Raw genomic sequence first — 18,466 nt, 5'->3', positions numbered from 1 at the left:
GCAGCAAGCTCGTCAGCACCCCCTTCGCACCCTGTGCCACCACTCCTGTGCTCGTCCTGCTACTACCGGCCACCACTGCTTCCTCATTGGTCATCGTGCTCGTCATCTCCCACCGAGGAACAACCCCATGTTGGTCGCGAAAATGATGGCCGAAGTCGTGGCAACAATTTTAATTGTTGGTCGTAGCAAAACAGATACAAGGTATCTGCCACTCTCGCCATGGTGACCGTCACACTCCCTGCGGTCACCTATTCCAGCCAAAAAAGAGTCTCTGATGCATCTCACCGGCTCTATGATTGTGGCACCGTGTGGTCACCGTCACGCATTGCCAGTCAAGGTTTCGGCTCACTTGCGACCGATTGCAGCATTCACCTTGGGCCCACACTAGATCTTCTCCCCGGGATTCACATCAACCCACCACCGGCATCTCATCATCGTGAAGAATGGATGTAGCAAAAACCGCCGATATTACTAGGCAAAACCCACACGGTTGTGCAAAACCTGTCGTCTCGCCATCAGGGGTCGCAACCAAGTTGTAAATAGATGTACCAACTAATTCGTTGGCAGTAGCAAAAAAAGTTGTCGGTAGTAGCTTTATTCATCGGAAACTACAACATCCATATTCGCTGGTTTCAGCAAAATGTGTAGCTCGTGGTCACCGTCGCCTAAGCTCCTCTGCATTTGTAACATCGACACCTATGTCCTTGGCGGTTGTTACTCCCACGTGAAAAGGGTTGCGGCTCTGCGTGAACGTGGATGTATAGCTTTTGCCAGGTATGGGTGTAAACAAACGATGACGGTGTTGTTGGCTACAACTCTGGTTTCAACAAAAAAAATTATGCCGGTCGTGGCCGTCAACCTCGCGTTATGCATAGTCAGTTCCAGGAAATTGTGCTGCAGGTTCTAGAAAAAGAATTTTCATGGCAACACGCGGTTGCATCCTGTCAACAAAAAATATGCCCCCCCCCCCGAACAAGAGCTCGCAGCCATGGTTGTGGAATGTTGCACGCAGCCACGCGAGTTCCAGCGACGAGCACATTGGTTGCAACATTTGTGGACTAGTGGGGAAAAAGCTCACTGGTCGTGCCCGTGGGGGAGGGGTGGAGGAGGAAGTGGCCATGGCGGCGAGCATCGGGGAAGACGACCTTGGCGACAAGCATCTGGGGAGAGGAGCAGAGCGCGTCTCAGAGAGAGGAGTCCAATGAGAGGGAAAAATAAGATAAGCAGGAGAGAAGGGATGTGCATAGGCCCGCAAGGACGCGTGGCGCCCTGGCATTTGCAGGTGTAGTGTGGCGCCCTACCATTGGTGGGTGTAGCGTGGCGCCCTTGCATTGGTAGGTGTAGCGTGGCGCATGGGAGGGAGCTATGCGACCGGGTGAAGCTTTGGCGTTTCCCTAAATGATAATGGTAATAATTTTAGACCTTTTCCATTCCATAAAGAAAATCCACCTTTCCCCTTCGCGATCCAAAAATAAAAGCACCTCCCCTCCACCCCCAAACTCCCCCTTCACCTTCGCTCCTAAGGTTTCTCGCCTCGTACCACCTAGCCACCCCAGTCTCCCAGGCGATCGGATCAATGGCGGCCGCGGCAGCAGTGGCACCGGAGAAGAAGCTCACGCTGAGGAGCTCCGACGGCATGGAGTTTGTGGTGGAGGAGATGGTGGCGATGGAGTCACAGGCCATCAAGCACATGATCGAGGATGACTGCGCCAACAACATCATCCCCCTCCCCAATGTCAAAGCAGAGATCCTTGCCATGGTCATCAAATACTGCAAGCAGCACGTGGAGAAGCACGGAGCCGAAGCCACAGACTCCACCACCAAGGCCTCCGAGCGGTACCTCAAGACCTTCGACAAGGATTTCGTCGACGTCGAACAACGCATCCTCTTCGACCTCATCTTGGTGAGATTTCCATCCAACCCTCCCCATCGTGCTCCTTCTAGTTAGTACTCATCAAGGGATCTTGTTCCTGCTATTTAGAGGCGGGTTTTTTTTGTGATTTTGAATGGTTAGTATTGGTACCCCAGATTTGTGCTTCGTGTGCTCGTGATTTTAGGGTCTCATGGCATTGTTGGGTTAGGAACTAGGTAGTACTCCCTCTATTTTTATATACAAGGCCACAAACTCATATTACAGGTACCAAGGTAAAATTTAATGTCTTCTTTGTAAATCAACTTTTCTCTTCCTATACTGGGATCATTAATACACCAAATACATGCAAGGAAAGGGTAGGAAGCTGATTGGACTATCATTTATGATTGTATGCATGTTTTAAATAGGTTGCTAGTTCAAGAAAATATCATTAACTTTTGTCTCGATTACTGTTGGTGGCCTTGTATAGATGCAAAGTGTATTTTCTATAGTGGCCTTGTATAAGTAAATGGAGGGAGTACTGTAGACTCGTTGCAGGTACTCTGATATATGATATGCATTATATGTTCGTCGTAGGTATTCTGCAAAATATTGGAATGGTTCATTAATTTTTTAATAAATAAAAGGGGGAATGTTGTCGACCTTTATATTTTTTACGTTTTCTAATTTCTAGGTTAATTGCCATCATGTTTACATGGTTGTGCGATCCTAAGTGTTTGTAATCTCAATAGGATGGAACAACTATTATATGAAGAGCTATTTGATGATATTGGTAAAAGTGTATTGCCTTATTTGCTAAATATGTTTACTTAGATACGCTAATATTTTCAGTGTTGTACTACTGTAAGTTGCATTTATATAACTTCAGTATTGTGCTTTTCTACAAAAAATATCAGTATTGTGCTTAGTTAAATGCACCTAGCTTTGTACACATTGCTGATTTCTGTTTCCTGAGTTAATTTGCATTACTCTAGTCTATTATATTTACTTGAGCAGAGTATTGTGATAAAATCTGAACTATCTGACTTGCATTTCATTAGTAGATAGGTAGATTATCTATAGAAATGGTCAGCAAGACTGTAAGACATCAACATGGTTTGGTTGTTGTTTTGTGATGGCTTGTCGGACTTCTTTGATGTCATTTCTATTCGATGCTTCTTGCATCATCAGTCAAGATTGCTATCCTAGGATGCATCTGTGTTCAACTATTCAGTACCTTTATCCCATCAGATTGTAAGGCATGTGAGCTTTCTTTGATGCTTTGTGGTATCTTTATTCCGGATAATATTTTACACATATGAGAATGCTACTGTTAGTGGTCTATTGGTGTTTATAGCTCTATAGTATATGTTTCTCATTTTTCAATTATATGCTTTTGCAAGTAATATAATATGTATTTCTTTACAGCTCCTAGCTGGTAGGTCTATTGGTGTACATAGTTGTTTTGGGTTATCCATGTTGCTGGCATGATTCATCTGCACTGTATTGGCAATATTGGAATCCATTTGTGTGCAAAACTTGTATAGTATTGTTTCAGTATCATGTAAGACAACTCACCTTCAGATTGTACTATATGTATTGATATTATCTTGCTTAAGTATGAAATTTTGCTCCCTCGTCATGCTGTATTGCTACTATTTTGCTTAATATGAACTTTTGCACGCTCACCATTTGCATTTTTGCTACTATTTTAGTTAAGTGCGAAGTTCTGCTCCCTCACTATGTGGGTGATGCAACTATAGCTTGTTTATGTTGCTCCTGTCTCTTATCTGTTTAGTCTCTTTTGTGTAAGTATGATACCCGGCCATCATGCTTATATTTGCCTTGATAGGCTGCAAACTACCTGGACATCAAGGGGTTGCTGGATCTGACCTGCCAGAAGGCCGCTGACATGATAAAGGGGCTGACTCCAGAGGAGATCCGCAGGACCTTCAACATCAAGAACGACCTCACCAAAGAGGAAGTGGATGAACTCTGGATGAAGAACTAGTGGGCCTTCAAGTGAAGATCGAGGGGGTAAAGTAAAGAAACAACTATCTCGTAATCGAATGACCAACAAGGAAGGAAACCCGGCTTTGTTAATGCCTGAGAGTAGTTGTTAATCGTTTCTGGTTCAAAAATATGCTAGTAGTAAGTCGTAAGTACATTGATCCGGTTCCAGTCGATCTAGGAGGTTTACCATATGGCTCACTCCGTTATCTTTATGTTGGTGGTCTTTTGCTGCACTCTTGAACTTGGTTATTATGAGTTTGTTGTTGGTTGTTGGTTATTCTGCAAATAATGCTAGTTCTAATATATCATTTTGCATTCCTATGATGCGTTGAGATTCTTCCTTTGCATGTGCTTCAAGTTTGAGTAGCGAATTCATGTTGTTATGATGTTGCGACGCTCCAGGTGAGCTGCCACTATAGGTTTGCGTTCAAACCTGGCATCTCGGGAGCTACCTCTCCATGTGCTCACAGGCTTTCCTTCTGCCTTGTTCAGTGGTGTCTAGTGCAATTTGCACGTCACCCTATTCAATATGCTAACCCTAGCATCTCAGGGCAACTCTAACATAGATCACGAAATCGCCCGCAAAAGTGCAGATCGGACACTCACTTTTGGTCATCCAACTAGGGTCGTCAAATTGGTCAGGACTGGTCTAAATCCCCCAAACTAACACCAAATTGAGGTGACGTTTGTGGGCATCTAGATGTCCGTAACACATGACTCCGATAATGCAGGAGTCTGTATTTTTCCTTGTTCCGTTCATTCTCATATGCTATTGAAAGTGCAACTATCCCTAGGTGGTTTTGGTAATTCCTAACAACATATAGCTCATTGAGCTAACATCTTTCCAAGACAAACTTTTCAGGAAAAGCTCAATGAATGGCATGGCATGGATGAGAAAAGTGGATCCCTCAAAATACTAAGGATAAAAGGATTGGCTCAAGCTCAAAAGCTCAAGACTCTACATTTTACATTTTAGTGATCCAAGATCACATTGAGTCTATAGGAAAAGCCAATACTATCAAGGAGGGATGAGGTGTTGCTTAATGAGTTTCTTGCTTCAACTGCTTAGTGATATGCTCCAAAAACCCTCAATTACTTTCTCATATCCACATATGACCTAAACCTAAAGTCAAACTCGGCCCCAGCGATTCTTTCTATCCGGAGCCACCGAGTTCAGATGTCATAGCCACTGCTACAAACCCTAGGCAAATCGGTCTCACCGATAGGGATCTCGGTCTCACCGAGATGGGATTGTAATCTCTCTGTTTCCCTTCGTAACGTTTCGGTCTAACCGAAGTGAGCGATCGGTCCCACCGAGATTGCAATGTGAACTCTCAGTTTCCCTTTCATAACATTTTGGTCCCACCGAAAAGAGCGTATCGGTCCCACCGAGTTTACCTGACCAACTCTCTGGTTAGCTTATTACCAAAATCGGTCTCACCGATTTTGTGTAATCGGTATCACCGAGATTACGTTATGCCCTAACCCTAACCATATCGGTCCTACCGAGTTGCATGCCGGTCCCACCAAAAATCACTAACGGTCACTAGGTTTACTAAATTGGTGTGACCGAGTTTGTTGATTCGGTCCCACCAATATTAGTAAATTGTGTGTAACGGTTAGATTTTGTGTGGAGGCTATATATGCCCCTCCACCTCCTCTTCATTCATGGAGAGAGCCATCAGAACAAACCTACACTTCCAACTTACCATTTCTGAGAGAGAAATACCTACTCATGTGTTGAGGCCAAGATATTCCATTCCTACCATATGAATCTTGATCTCTAGCCTTCCCCAAGTTGCTTTCCACTCAAATCTTCTTTCCACCAGATCCAAATCCTGTGAGAGACAGTTGAGTGTTGGGGAGACTATCATTTGAAGCACAAGAGCAAGGAGTTCATCATCAACACACCATTTGTTACTTATTGGAGAGTGGTGTCTCCTAGATTGGCTAGGTGTCACTTGGGAGCCTCCGACAAGATTGTGGAGTTGAACCAAGGAGTTTGTAAGGGCAAGGAGATCGCCTACTTTGTGAAGATCTACCACTAGTGAGGCAAGTCCTTCGTGGGTAACGGCCATGGTGGGATAAACAAGGTTGCTTCTTCGTGGACCCTTCGTGGGTGGAGCCCTCTGTGGACTCGCGCAACCGCTACCCTTCGTGGGTTGAAGTCTCCATCAGCATGGATGTACGATAGCTCCACCTATCGGAACCAAGGCTCAAAAATCACCATGTCTCCAAATTGCATTTGAAATCTCCAAACCCTTCCCTTTACATTCTTGCAAGTTGCATGCTTTACTTTCCGCTGCCCATATACTCTTTGCATGCTTTCTTGAACCATGTGAAGATTGCTTGACTTGTGCTAAGATAGCTAAAATCTGCCAGAGACTAAAATTGGGAAAAGGTTAAGTTTTTAATTGGTCAAGTAGTCTAATCACCCCCCCCCCTCTAGACATACTTCAAGGTCCTACAAGTGGTATCAGAGCTTTGGTCTCCATTTTCTTTGATTTCAATAGCTTTTGGTGGTCATAGCCTTGGTTTCACAACCTAGGAGAGTTGGAAGCATAAGATGAAAATGCATATTCTCGGACATAACCCCGCCGTTTGGGCTATTGTGTGTATTGGCTTGCAAGGTGAATTCTTTGATGGGAGGGAACCAAACCGTGAAGCTAGCGCGGATGAGTTGAAGATGCTGCAATACAACGCTCAAGCTTGTGATATCCTCTTCAACGGATTGTGCCCCGAAGAATTCAACAAAATCAGTCGTCTTGAGAATGCAAAGGAAATCTGGGATACTTTGATTGATATGCATGAAGGTACCGACTCCGTCAAGGAATCCAAATTGGATGTGCTCCAAAGTCAACTTGACAAGTTCAAAATGAAGGATGGTGAAGGTGTCGCTGAAATGTACTCTAGGCTTGCTCTTATCACAAATGATATTGCGGGCTTAGGAAGTGAAGAGATGACCGAAAAATTCATCATCAAGCTGATCCTAAGAGCATTGGATGGAAAATATGATACCGTGTGCACATTGATCCAAATGATGCCCAATTACAAAAATCTCAAGCCAACGGAGGTCATTGGAAGAATTGTTGCTCATGAGATGTCACTCAAGGATAAGTAGGAACTTCACAACAAGTCAAGTGGTGCTTATAAAGCCTCATGGGAAGCTCCTACATCATCAAATGAGAAACAAACCTTCAATGAAGAATTGAGCTTAATGGTGAAGAACTTCAACAAATTCTACAAGAGTAGAAGCAAAGAAAGAAGCTCCAAGTCAAGGTCCTACAATGACAAAAGATCTTCCAGTCGAGAGCGCAATTGCTACAATTGTGGGAGACCCAGACACTATTCCAATGAGTGTACGGCACCCTACAAAAGAAGAGAAGATTCTCCAAAGAGAAGAAGTAGAAGAGAAGAATCACCACCAAGAGAGAGGAGGAGTAGTGATGATCGTTATGAACGAACAACATCACGGAGAAGCAAGGATTCGGAAAGTAGGGACAAGTCATCAAAGAGATACACAAAACGAAGACATCAAGCTCATGTTGGTGAATGGGTATCCGGTTCCGACTCTGAACATCACTCCGAGAGAAGCTATCACTCCGACTCCGAACATACTCAAGATGAAGGTGTTGCCGGTCTAGCACTTGTGTCGACCAACTCCTATGACATATTTGATTCACCAAATGAAGGAATTGGAAGATGCTTCATGGCTAAAGGCCCTAAGGTAACACACCCCGAGTATGTTGATTTCAATAGTGATGAAGATGACTTGTTAGGTGATGATGATTTACTTATTGACAACTCTAGTGATGAATACTATGATGAAACGTCAATTAATCATGCTAAACAAGATAAAACGAATGACAATGATAAGGAGAAGATTGAGCTTCTAACTAAAGAACTAAACCCTCTTAAGTTAGCTCGTGAAACTATCTTAGGGGATCATCGAGAACTTTTGAGGACTCATGAGAATTACGCTTTGAAAAGCTCAATCTTGAGCAAGAGCATGAGTTCTTAAAGGCAATCAATGATGATCTTCGGAAGAAAAGTTCTTCTTACATTGCCAAGCGTTTACTCTTATCTACTTACATGCCTCAAGTCAAGTCTAGTAACAAGAACAAGAAGGATCCTTCCTCTAGTAGTAACAAAAATCATGCTAAATCCAATATTGTTGCTTCTAGTAATTCTCTTGATTCCACTAATGATTCTCTTAGCCAAGTTACACTTGAGCAAGAAAATAGCTTATTGAAGGGAATCATAGAGAAAGGTGTATACAAGAGCCTTGCCGGGAGTAAGCAATTCGAGGAAATTGTACGCAAGCAAGGAAGGCACCGGAAGAACCAAGGTGTTGGTTTTGAACGAAAGTTCAATGCCAATGGAGTTGAGTGGGAAGAAGATCAATACCCCAAGACGAAGTTTGTTCCTCAACAAGTGAAGTATGATCCTACTTCCTTCAAAGGGACACAAGCTCAAGATGATCTTCCACCACAAGACCACAAGAACAAAGGCAAGGACAAGCTTCAAGAGGGGATTGATGCATTTGAAGAAGCTCCTAAGGCCTTGGTCAAGTGGGTTCCCAAGACTACGTCAAGTTCTACTTCATCAAGCACGACTACAACTACAAAGATTCCCATCAAGATGATGTGGATCCCGAAGAAGAAGAACTAGAGAGTTCTTGAGGGTGACTCCGCCAACATACTTCACTCATATCATTATGGCAAGGACAGGTGCAATCAACTTACACATCTTGCACTAGTTCAAGGAGTCACAAACCCTCATGTTGGTAAGGCAAGGGACAAGGTAACCTAATGCTTTCATGGACATCATCTTGTGTGTGCATCACTCTATGTTTATGGATATACTTGTTTGTTCCTTGTGGAACCAACCCGTGTAGGTATTGAAAGTGCAACTCACTCCAAAGGATTGCTCCAAATGATCTTCATCAACATTGAGCATCCACATCTTCAACAGCTACATGAAGTCATCATCGACAAAACCCAAGGTTAGTTCATCCCTCTAAGGGGGATCTCACATCTAGGGGGAGCTTAACTCTAAGAATTGAGTCAAAGCAACTCTAATGGTGTGAACACATCAATGCATTATGTAAAAGTGGTAACCCCACTTGAGCTTAAACGATGAGTATGACCTATGATCAAATGTTCTCATTTGACTCCTAAGTCAATATACTCATATATAGATGACCTAGTCATCGCCAATTGTTTGATAGATGCTAGAATTGGTTATGAATGCTTTGCCACATATTTCATTTGCCATTTTATTGTGTGAGCATGTTGGTTGCATATTTCACTTATTCGAGGACATCCACTTGTTGCTTTGATTGTTTGGCTTCTTTTTCTTTTGCCAATTGGATGAACAAGAATGCCTAAGAACCTTCTCTAGCTATCTATGATTTTCTTGTCTCAAACTCTATTCATGCTACATCACAAAATTTGATCAAGTCAGATTCGAACCACTCTGTGTGAGGAGCACTCGGAGTCCCCGATTCGTCATAGACTTAAACTTCCAAAACTTCTTTGTGTGTTTCGGTCTGACCGATTCTTCCATTTCGGTCATACCGACATCACTAAGTCGATCTAGGTTTTCATCTCGGTGCAACCGATTTGAACTTTTTGGTCTCACCGAGTTGCTGTAACTGTCAACTGTTATGCATCTCGGTGCCACCGAGTTGTTCCACTCGGTCACACCGATAGGGTCGGGCTATATACTGACGGGCAAAAATTTGGAAACCTTCTCCAAACCCCTTCGCCCACGCATAGCTCGCTTTGCCTCCAAGGTCTCCGGATCGTCGACTTCGTCGCCAGCCACCTCCAGTCGCTGGTCTCCGCCGCCGTCAATGGAATTCTACCCCGCCGTTGCTGCCGTAGCGAGTTCATCGCCAAATTAGGGTATGGACTCGATCACAGTGCTATCCCCGTCCGATTCCTAGCACATTGTGTTCATTATGATTCTTGCCACGATTGAAACACTTCTATCCAGTCAAAACAATCCTTAGATTAGATGTGAATTGAAAATTTAGGGTTAGGTTTCCGCCAAAACCATCTCGGACCCACCGAGTTGAAAAACCCGGTTCCACCGATTCGGCTAAGGCCATTGCACAAGTGATTCTCGGTCTGACCGAGAATTGCAAATCAGTGTGAACGAGTTTAGAACTCTGTGAAACCCTAGCAGTCTCGGTGCCACCGAACTGTGACTCGGTCTGACCGAGTTCACTAGTTTAGGTTCCAAAAGCTGCTTCGGTATCACCGAGTTTGCAAATCGGTTGATCCGAAATGCTTTCTGTGGAAAACTAAAACTAAGTTTTTGAATCATTCTTTTGCAAAAACCTCTGCATTTTGTGATGCTCATCCATTCTATCTCAACTAGATCTATTCACAGGGTTAGCAGTTAGTCTTTGCAGCATGTCAGACCAAAGTGACAGCCAGAACAGGGAAGAGGAGCAGATTCACATGAGTGAGGGCACTAGTCCCTCTAGTTCCTCAGATGAGGGCAGCAGGAGCACCCCAAGCAATTTGCCCAAAGCTGCCACCAGGGCCAAGAGGAAGAGATACTCAGACTATGGGGATGAATACTATGTGGCAGCTGAAGATGAGGCTACTTCCAAGAAGATAGTGCTCAAAAAGGAGTATGGCTCAGCTAAAACCACAAAGCCTGGACTAAACAGGAAGGTCCCTGCCAAGAGGACACCTATGCTGAAAGTCAGAGCTTCCACTCAAGAACCTGAGAAATCTGAACCCAAAGAGCCTGCTGCAGAAGGGAAGAAGAGGAAGGAAAGGGTCAAAAAGACCATGACCAGAGTTGTTGGACAGCCTTCGATGATGGAAGAGGAAGAAGAAGAAGAAGTTGTTGCTCCAGCACCCAAGGCACAAAAGCTTATGGGTGATGCTATAAGGTCAGGGGCTGCAACATCAAAGCCCAAAGAAGCACCCAAATCTGCCTCCAAGGCCAAGTCTGCACCTAAAAGGAATACCAGGAGTATACCGGCTACTGAGAAGAACAAGGCCCCAGTGCCTGAAGTTTGCTGAGGAACAAGATGAAGGACAAGTTCTGAGGAAGCTGAAACCTAAGATTCCAGACCACAATGATGCTCATCCAGTGGCTGAGAACATGAAGCTGAGGAAGGATGCAGGGCTCGGACAATGGAGATTGTCTGATCCTCATGAATCAGAAGGAGGACTGTTGTTGACTACAGGTTCCACACTAAGGAATAGCAGGATTTCTATGAGACTGTGTTGCTGGACAAGAAACCCATATTTTGTGACATGAGGTGGGTGGACTGGAAATACATGAAGGCAAATGAGGATCACTACCCATGAGTGTTTGACAGCTTTAAGGCTTGTGGAGTTGATGAGTTTGTTGGACAAAAGTTCGCCAACTGGAATGATGAGCTAGTAATGCAATTCTACTCCACGGCTCACTTTTATCCTGATGGCAAAATAGTCTGGATGTCTGAAGGTACAAGGTACCAATCCACAATAGAAGAATGGGCCAATCTGATCAATGCACCAGAGGAGAGTGAAGATAACTTGGATGTCTACTCCAAGAAGAAGAAGGATCACAATTCTATGTCACACATGTACAAGGAGATACCAGACAAAGCACATGAGACTTTGAAGTTTGGGTCTGTCCATTTCCTTCTGTCAGGGCTGCCAACGATCAACTGGATCCTAAGGCACACCCTCTTGCCCAAGTCAGGTGACCACAACATGATCATAGGGCATGCAATAAATTTGCTACACATATTTGATGTGCCTTCGAAATTCAAGGTGATGAGCCTCATAGTTGAGAACATTAAGAGGACAGCGGCAGACCAGAAGAGAATCTATGGGTATGCCCCACAGATCCAGGAGCTGATCAACTCCAAGATGGGCACAGGCAAATACTTGTTGGATAAGGAACACTTTGCTATCCACCCAGACTTCGAGGACAATCAAGTAGTCATGAATGAGAATGAACCATCTTCAGTGCAAGCTCAAGAGAAGAAGGAGAAGGCAAAGAAGGAGAAGGCTGCCAAGATGCCAACTTTAGAGGAGGCATCTGAGTACTTTTTGAAGAGCAAGCAGGACCAGCTTGGTTACTTAATAGCATCAACTCTGAGGATTGAGAAAGGGTTGGCCACCCTAACTCAAAACCAGGAGAGCCTGGAAAGAATCATGGAACAAAAATTCTATGACTTGATGTGAAAGTAACTGAGATCCAGTCAGTTGTGGAGCAGCTTCAGGATGATATGCAGGAGAGGAAGGGCAAGACAACCACTGATGCATTTGCCAGAGTGCCTCGAGCTCAGAGATCAGTTGCAGAGCTAGTGACAGACACCAGAGCCACTTCATCTGCACCAGCTACAGCTCCAGGGCAACCAACTCCAGCACCAACTCCTCCAGCTCCATCCACATCAACTGAAGTCTTTGTCCAAGGAGCCATCTCTACACCACCACCTGAAGACCAAGCCTGAGAGACAAAATAGAACTATGCATTTTCTATGAACTTTTTGGTAACTTGTTGCCAAAGGGGGAGAAAAATGAATAGATCATAGGCTGAGAGAGAGAGAGAGAGAGAGAGAGAGAGAGAGAGAGTTTGCTTTTGTTCTCTCTTGTCTCCGTGGTTGAACTTTATTTGCTTTTGCTTGCTTGAGATACTACGTTATTGTCTGTGTGATACAATGATGATCATGTGTTTGATCATATGCTACATTTATGCTTGTTAGATGACAATATCTCATTTATCTTTATATGATCATTCACTTTGCTTGGTGATGACTGCATGTATTCAATCTTTATTATTTTGAGCGCTCCACCAAGATGTATGTGACATGGAAGAGTAACCCATGAGCCTAACTCCTTGTGCATTTGCAGTCCAAAGCAAATCTTAAACTATGCACAAATTTAGGGGGAGCTCTTGCTTATCACATACTTCTCAAAGTGACGATGTTTTTCAATCTTATTATCATTTGTCGAAGCTTTGATCTATATGTTGTCATCAATTACCAAAAAGGGGGAGATTGAAAGTGCAACTATCCCTAGGTGGTTTTGGTAATCCCTAACAACATATAGCTCATTGAGCTAACATCTTTCCAAGACAAACTTTTCAGGAAAAGCTCAATGAATGGCATGGCATGGATGAGGAAAGTGGATCCCTCAAAATACTAAGGATAAAAGGATTGTCTCAAGCTCAAAAGCTCAAGACTCTACATTTTACATTTTAGTGATCCAAGATCACATTGAGTTTATAGGAAAAGCCAATACTATCAAGGAGGGATGAGGTGTTGCTTAATGAGTTTCTTGCTTCAACTGCTTAGTGATATGCTCCAAAAACCCTCAATTACTTTCTCATATCCACATATGACCTAAACCTAAAGTCAAACTCAGCCCCACCGATTCTTTCTATCCGGAGCCACCGAGTTCAGATGTCATAGCCACTGCCACAAACCCTAGGCAAATCGGTCTTACCAATAGGGATCTCGGTCTCACCGAGATGGGATTGTAATCTCTCCATTTCCCTTTGTAACGTTTCGGTCTAACCGAAGTGAGCGATCGGTCCCACCGAGATTGCAATGTAAACTCTCTGTTTCCCTTTCATAACATTTTGGTCCCACCGAAAAGAGCGAATTGGTCCCACCGAGTTTACCTAACCAACTCTCTGGTTAGCTTATTACCAAAATCGGTCTCACCGAGTTTGTGTAATCGGTCTCACCGAGATTACGTTATGCCCTAACCCTAACCATATCGGTCCTACCGAGTTGCATGTCGGTCCCACCGAAAATCACTAACGGTCACTAGGTTTACTAAATCGGTCTGACCGAGTTTGTTGATTCGGTCCCACCGAGATTGGTAAATTCTGTGTAACGGTTAGATTTTGTGTGGAGGCTATATACACCCCTCCACCTCCTCTTCATTCGTGGAGAGAGCCATCAGAACAAACCTACACTTCCAACTTACCATTTCTGAGAGAGAACTACCTACTCATGTGTTGAGGCCAAGATATTCCATTCCTACCATATGAATCTTGATCTCTAGCCTTCCCCAAGTTGCTTTCCACTCAAATATTCTTTCCACCAGATCCAAATCCTGTGAGAGAGAGTTGAGTGTTGGGGAGACTACCATTTGAAGCACAAGAGCAAGGAGTTCATCATCAACACACCATTTGTTACTTCTTGGAGAGTGGTGTCTCCTAGATTGGCTAGGTGTCACTTGGGAGCCTCCGACAAGATTGTGGAGTTGAACCAAGGAGTTTGTAAGGGCAAGGAGATCGCCTACTTTGTGAAGATCTACCGCTAGTGAGGCAAGTCCTTCGTGGGTAACGGCCATGGTGGGATAAACAAGGTTGCCTCTTCGTGGACCCTTCGTGGGTGGAGCCCTCTGTGGACTCGCGCAACCGCTACCCTTCGTGGGTTGAAGTCTCCATCAGCATGGATGTACGATAGCTCCACCTATCGGAACCAAGGCTCAAAAATCACCATGTCTCCAAATTGCATTTGAAATCTCCAAACCGTTCCCTTTACATTCTTGCAAGTTGCATGCTTTACTTTCTGCTGCCCATATACTCTTTGCATGCTTGCTTGAATTGTGTGAAGATTGCTTAACTTGTGCTAAGATAGCTAAAATCTGCCAGAGACTAAAATTGGGAAAAGGTTAAGTTTTTAATTGGTCAAGTAGTCTAATCACCCCCCCTCTAGACATACTTCAAGGTCCTACAACTATGTATCCATGCTACCTGACTCTGGCATCGCTGTTGTACCACCAGGACACCATCCAACCCTCGTCGGACCTCCCCCTCTCCATCCAGATGCCGCCCGGCTTTGCCTATGCCTCCGTTCCACCCTGAAATCAACCACGGCCTAGGTATCCTCCGCCCTTGCCAATGCTACTGATGGAGGATACTACGCCTGACAAGTGTTCGGTCAAATGTTGTTTGCAACTTTTTTGGTGTTCTTGTTGTTTACTTTGAAGAAAATACAATTGATTCAAATGAGGAGTACTATGTCGAGTCCACGGATTCGTCATTGTCAGATGAGGATGAAGATGATGATGATGAAATATCAATGATGAGGGTGATTCCTAAAGATGCAGAATGTGTGGCAAAGCATGTTCTCAACTACAATGGTTCAACAAAGGGAGATCGAGTGTTAAATTGACAGATGGCACGAGGGCATATTATGTTGTACAGTGACTCCTTTGCCCCTGATGTGTTGTTGGAACCCTATTTTTTCCTCCGATTTTAGATGCAAGAACATGTGTTTGAACACATATAGCAAGGTGCCAGGGTTTATGTTGATTACATCAAGCTGAGGAGGGATGTCGTTGGAAACATTGGGTTCTTTGGTTATCAGAAGTGCATGCTTGCTATGAGGATGCTTGCCTATTGCATGATCATAGATTCATGGGATGAGTACCTTCGAATGGTTGAAAGCACATGCCTCGAATGCATGGTAAGATTTTCTACTCTAGTGGTCATGATGTTTGGACCAAAGTACTTGAGAGAACCAAATGCCGCAAATACAACAAAGCTCATGGCACTTGGAGAATCAAGAGGGTTTCTCGGTATTCTCAGATTCTTGTATTGCATGCACCGAAGATGAAAGAGTCGATCATATTCTCAATAGGGGCAATACCAAGGCAATTGCAGAAAGCCCACCATCATTCCTGAAGTAGTTGCATCGCAAGACTTCTGCAGTTGACACTCTTTATTTGGCATGCCTGAGTCTCAGAATAACATCAACGTGATGCGGCGGTCTCCATTGTTTTGCGGTTGTGTGCGGGTAAAGCTCCTGTGTGCAACCATACATGAATGTTCATGATTACAACATGAGGTACTATCTTTGTGATGGTATCTATCCTCCATGGGCGACCTTCATCATTACCATTTCTGAGACGGGTAATAAAAAATTCACTTACTCCAAAACAAGAAGGTGCTAGAAAGGATGTGGGCAGGGCATTTGGAGTGCTCCAAACCTGTTATGCAGTTGTTCGTGGACCTGCTAAACTATGGGATCTAGAGACATTGTGGGAGATGATGACAACTTGTGTGATCTTGGACAACATGATTGTGGGGGATGAAAGTAAGGGAGTCTGCCAAGCTCTGGAATTTCAAGAGAGAGATGATCCTATCCAACTTCTGAAGCATAATCCAACGATGTTTGAGGATTTTCCCCAAACACATCAGCATATTCGCTATCTTGGAACTCATGAGCAGCTTTAGAATGATCTAGTTGAGAATATGTAAGAATAAGTTGAATTCACATTGAAACTATTTTATTTCAAAACTTTATGTTTGAATTTTAATATTTATACTTGAATTATTGTTGCATTGAATATTTATCTTTCAATTATCAAAGAGGAATCATGCTATTTATCATTCATTACTCTAGGAATAGTGAAAAAATAGCGGGCTGACATTTCATGACCATGGTTGGATGGTCGACGCTCTAGTGTTTGGTGATTTGCGTTGGAGTTGCCCTTAAATTTTGTTTCTGCATGTTCCAGTGGTTACATGTTCCCATCTTTTATGTTGATGGCTGATTTAAATTTATGTCCCTCTATTTCAGAAAACCCAACTAAACTATTTTGATAGTACTCTTGCCCTTTTTTGCGAGGGTGAGAGTAGTATTGTCATGAGACCGGCTACAGACCATGTTGCACCGCATGATCAACCACACTCATTTACATTGCTTGTGTGTTCTTCTACACTAGTGTAATATCTCAGTCTATATTTGCCACACAGGACAATATCAATGTGCAGGTAGCGCCATGATAATGCCAACCTTTGATAGGAACATGATAATTACAACAACTAAGTCCCTTGTCATCTCATTGGAGATGAATGGGAAGAATATCTTGTGTTTTGATCGGTGTATGTGTTCCTCCAACTGAATTTTGAAGAGCTTATAGTTTTCACCAATGGATTCCTATTTTTTAGTTTTGTGAAGGCGGTCATTGAAAGCACAAAATGGTTTCACTCTACGAGCTACCTACCTGTATTCTGATTCAGGCGGAAGGAGATAAATATTTTGAGTTTATCGAGAAACTTTGACACTTGAAAACTATGACCACATGGTTCATGTTTTAGCCACTAACAACAGTACGACAATAGCATTGTTACATATCAGTTTCCTCAACCTTCTTGGTCACACCAAGAACATATCATGTACTCTCAATACACCCAAATCAAAAAATCACCCCACTGATGCGGGTCTTATGTGGGCGGCCTCTTCCGATGTGCGGTGGTGGATCTGGTGGCAACCATCACTATGGCAACAGGTGTGGCTCTCCTCTCCTCGGTGGTGCTCCAAGCCAGCGCCTTGCTTCCCTGCAACCCAACCTGCTTTTCTCTAATGGTTCTTGGCGGTCATGGCGGGGGAGAAATACCTATGCGATAGCAGTTGCAGATAATGGTGACACATGTGGGTGTTCTCCTCTTTGGAGGCATTGTCTTGGTCTTGGATGTCTCCTTGGAAGCACTGCATGGGTGGTTGTGGTGTTTACCGCAGTGCAAGCTGGTGTTTTTGCCTTGGCGGGCTCACGGAGCTTGGGGAGGCGTGGTGCTATGAGTTGGTTGTTGTTGTGGACATGGGCCTTCGAGGTGCTATCACTACTAGGAAAAACCTTACCAGTAGCGCTGGGTTTTTTGCTACCAGTAGCACTGGCAGACGTGCTACTGCTACGGTTCTACAACTATTTTTTAGCAGTAGCGCTTCTTTGTCCTAGCACTACTAGTAACTAAAGATAGCAGTAGCGCTCTTTTGTACCACGCTACTGATACTTATCTGCAACGCGTATGGCTAGTAAGCGCTACTGTTATTTGAGTGCTGCTGGTAAACTTTACCCCCGCGCCACTACTAAATTTTGTAGTTTTCTTTCTGCTTTTTGGCTCTGTACATATTTAAACAGATACATGTTTTATACAATAACATGCATATTCATTGAAAAGCAAGTGAGGCATCGATGAGCAAAAGTTATTAGAAGTCTCGACATGTCTCAAGTATCTCATCATCATCAATCATGGTCGAACACATGTCTCGAAATAGCATTACAAGTTATTAAAAGTTCTAAATACATGCAACTACATGGTCACATACTCATGTTTCATTCTCTATGTAGACTATGATATGACCGCATAGAAGAGAAGAGCGATCACGATGAGCAAAAGCGGGATTATGTAGTAGTTTTTGCGGCGCTCGTTCTAAATCCCCAGTTGCACTATGAATCTCAAGTAACTAGCTTAGGTTTCCATTCTTCTATCAAACACTTTCTGGCTTCCACACGACAAGCGGTACACTTGGGCCTGACACTCTGGTCACTCATCGTACACACCCGGAACATGGCCTACATACACGGCATACCACTTCCTCATCGTCGTTGATCTATATACCTATCAAAGATGCACATATATCATCAAGCAAATTCAACGATAATATGCAGCATAAGATACATAGGCCTATGGGGAGAAACAGTTATGAAATAGAAGCAATGCACAGTAAACATAGTTAACAAATTTCATCGTACCAAAACTAATTAACTAGAGCGCGGCACCATTTGCATCTAATAGTTTCGTCTTACTGAGACATTTGAAGTTTTGTCGTACGGA

At 43.6% G+C, this 18,466-nt stretch overlaps 1 protein-coding gene across 1 annotated transcript; it reads left to right on the top strand.

Annotated features, from left to right (window-relative positions):
* The first annotated feature begins 1,486 nt into the window (after positions 1-1,486).
* LOC119306003 (SKP1-like protein 1) lies at positions 1,487-4,184 on the top strand. Its single transcript, XM_037582364.1, has 2 exons — positions 1,487-1,903; positions 3,705-4,184. Exons 1-2 carry the CDS (start codon positions 1,577-1,579, stop codon positions 3,861-3,863), a joined length of 486 nt encoding a protein of 161 aa, XP_037438261.1. The 5' UTR covers positions 1,487-1,576; the 3' UTR covers positions 3,864-4,184.
* The last annotated feature ends 14,282 nt before the right edge of the window (positions 4,185-18,466 follow it).

This window comes from Triticum dicoccoides, chromosome 5B (assembly GCF_002162155.2).
Source record: "Triticum dicoccoides isolate Atlit2015 ecotype Zavitan chromosome 5B, WEW_v2.0, whole genome shotgun sequence".
Classification (NCBI taxonomy): domain Eukaryota; kingdom Viridiplantae; phylum Streptophyta; class Magnoliopsida; order Poales; family Poaceae; genus Triticum; species Triticum dicoccoides.
Note: the sequence above shows the minus strand (reverse complement) of the source record. Positions and strands in the feature narration are given on the sequence as shown.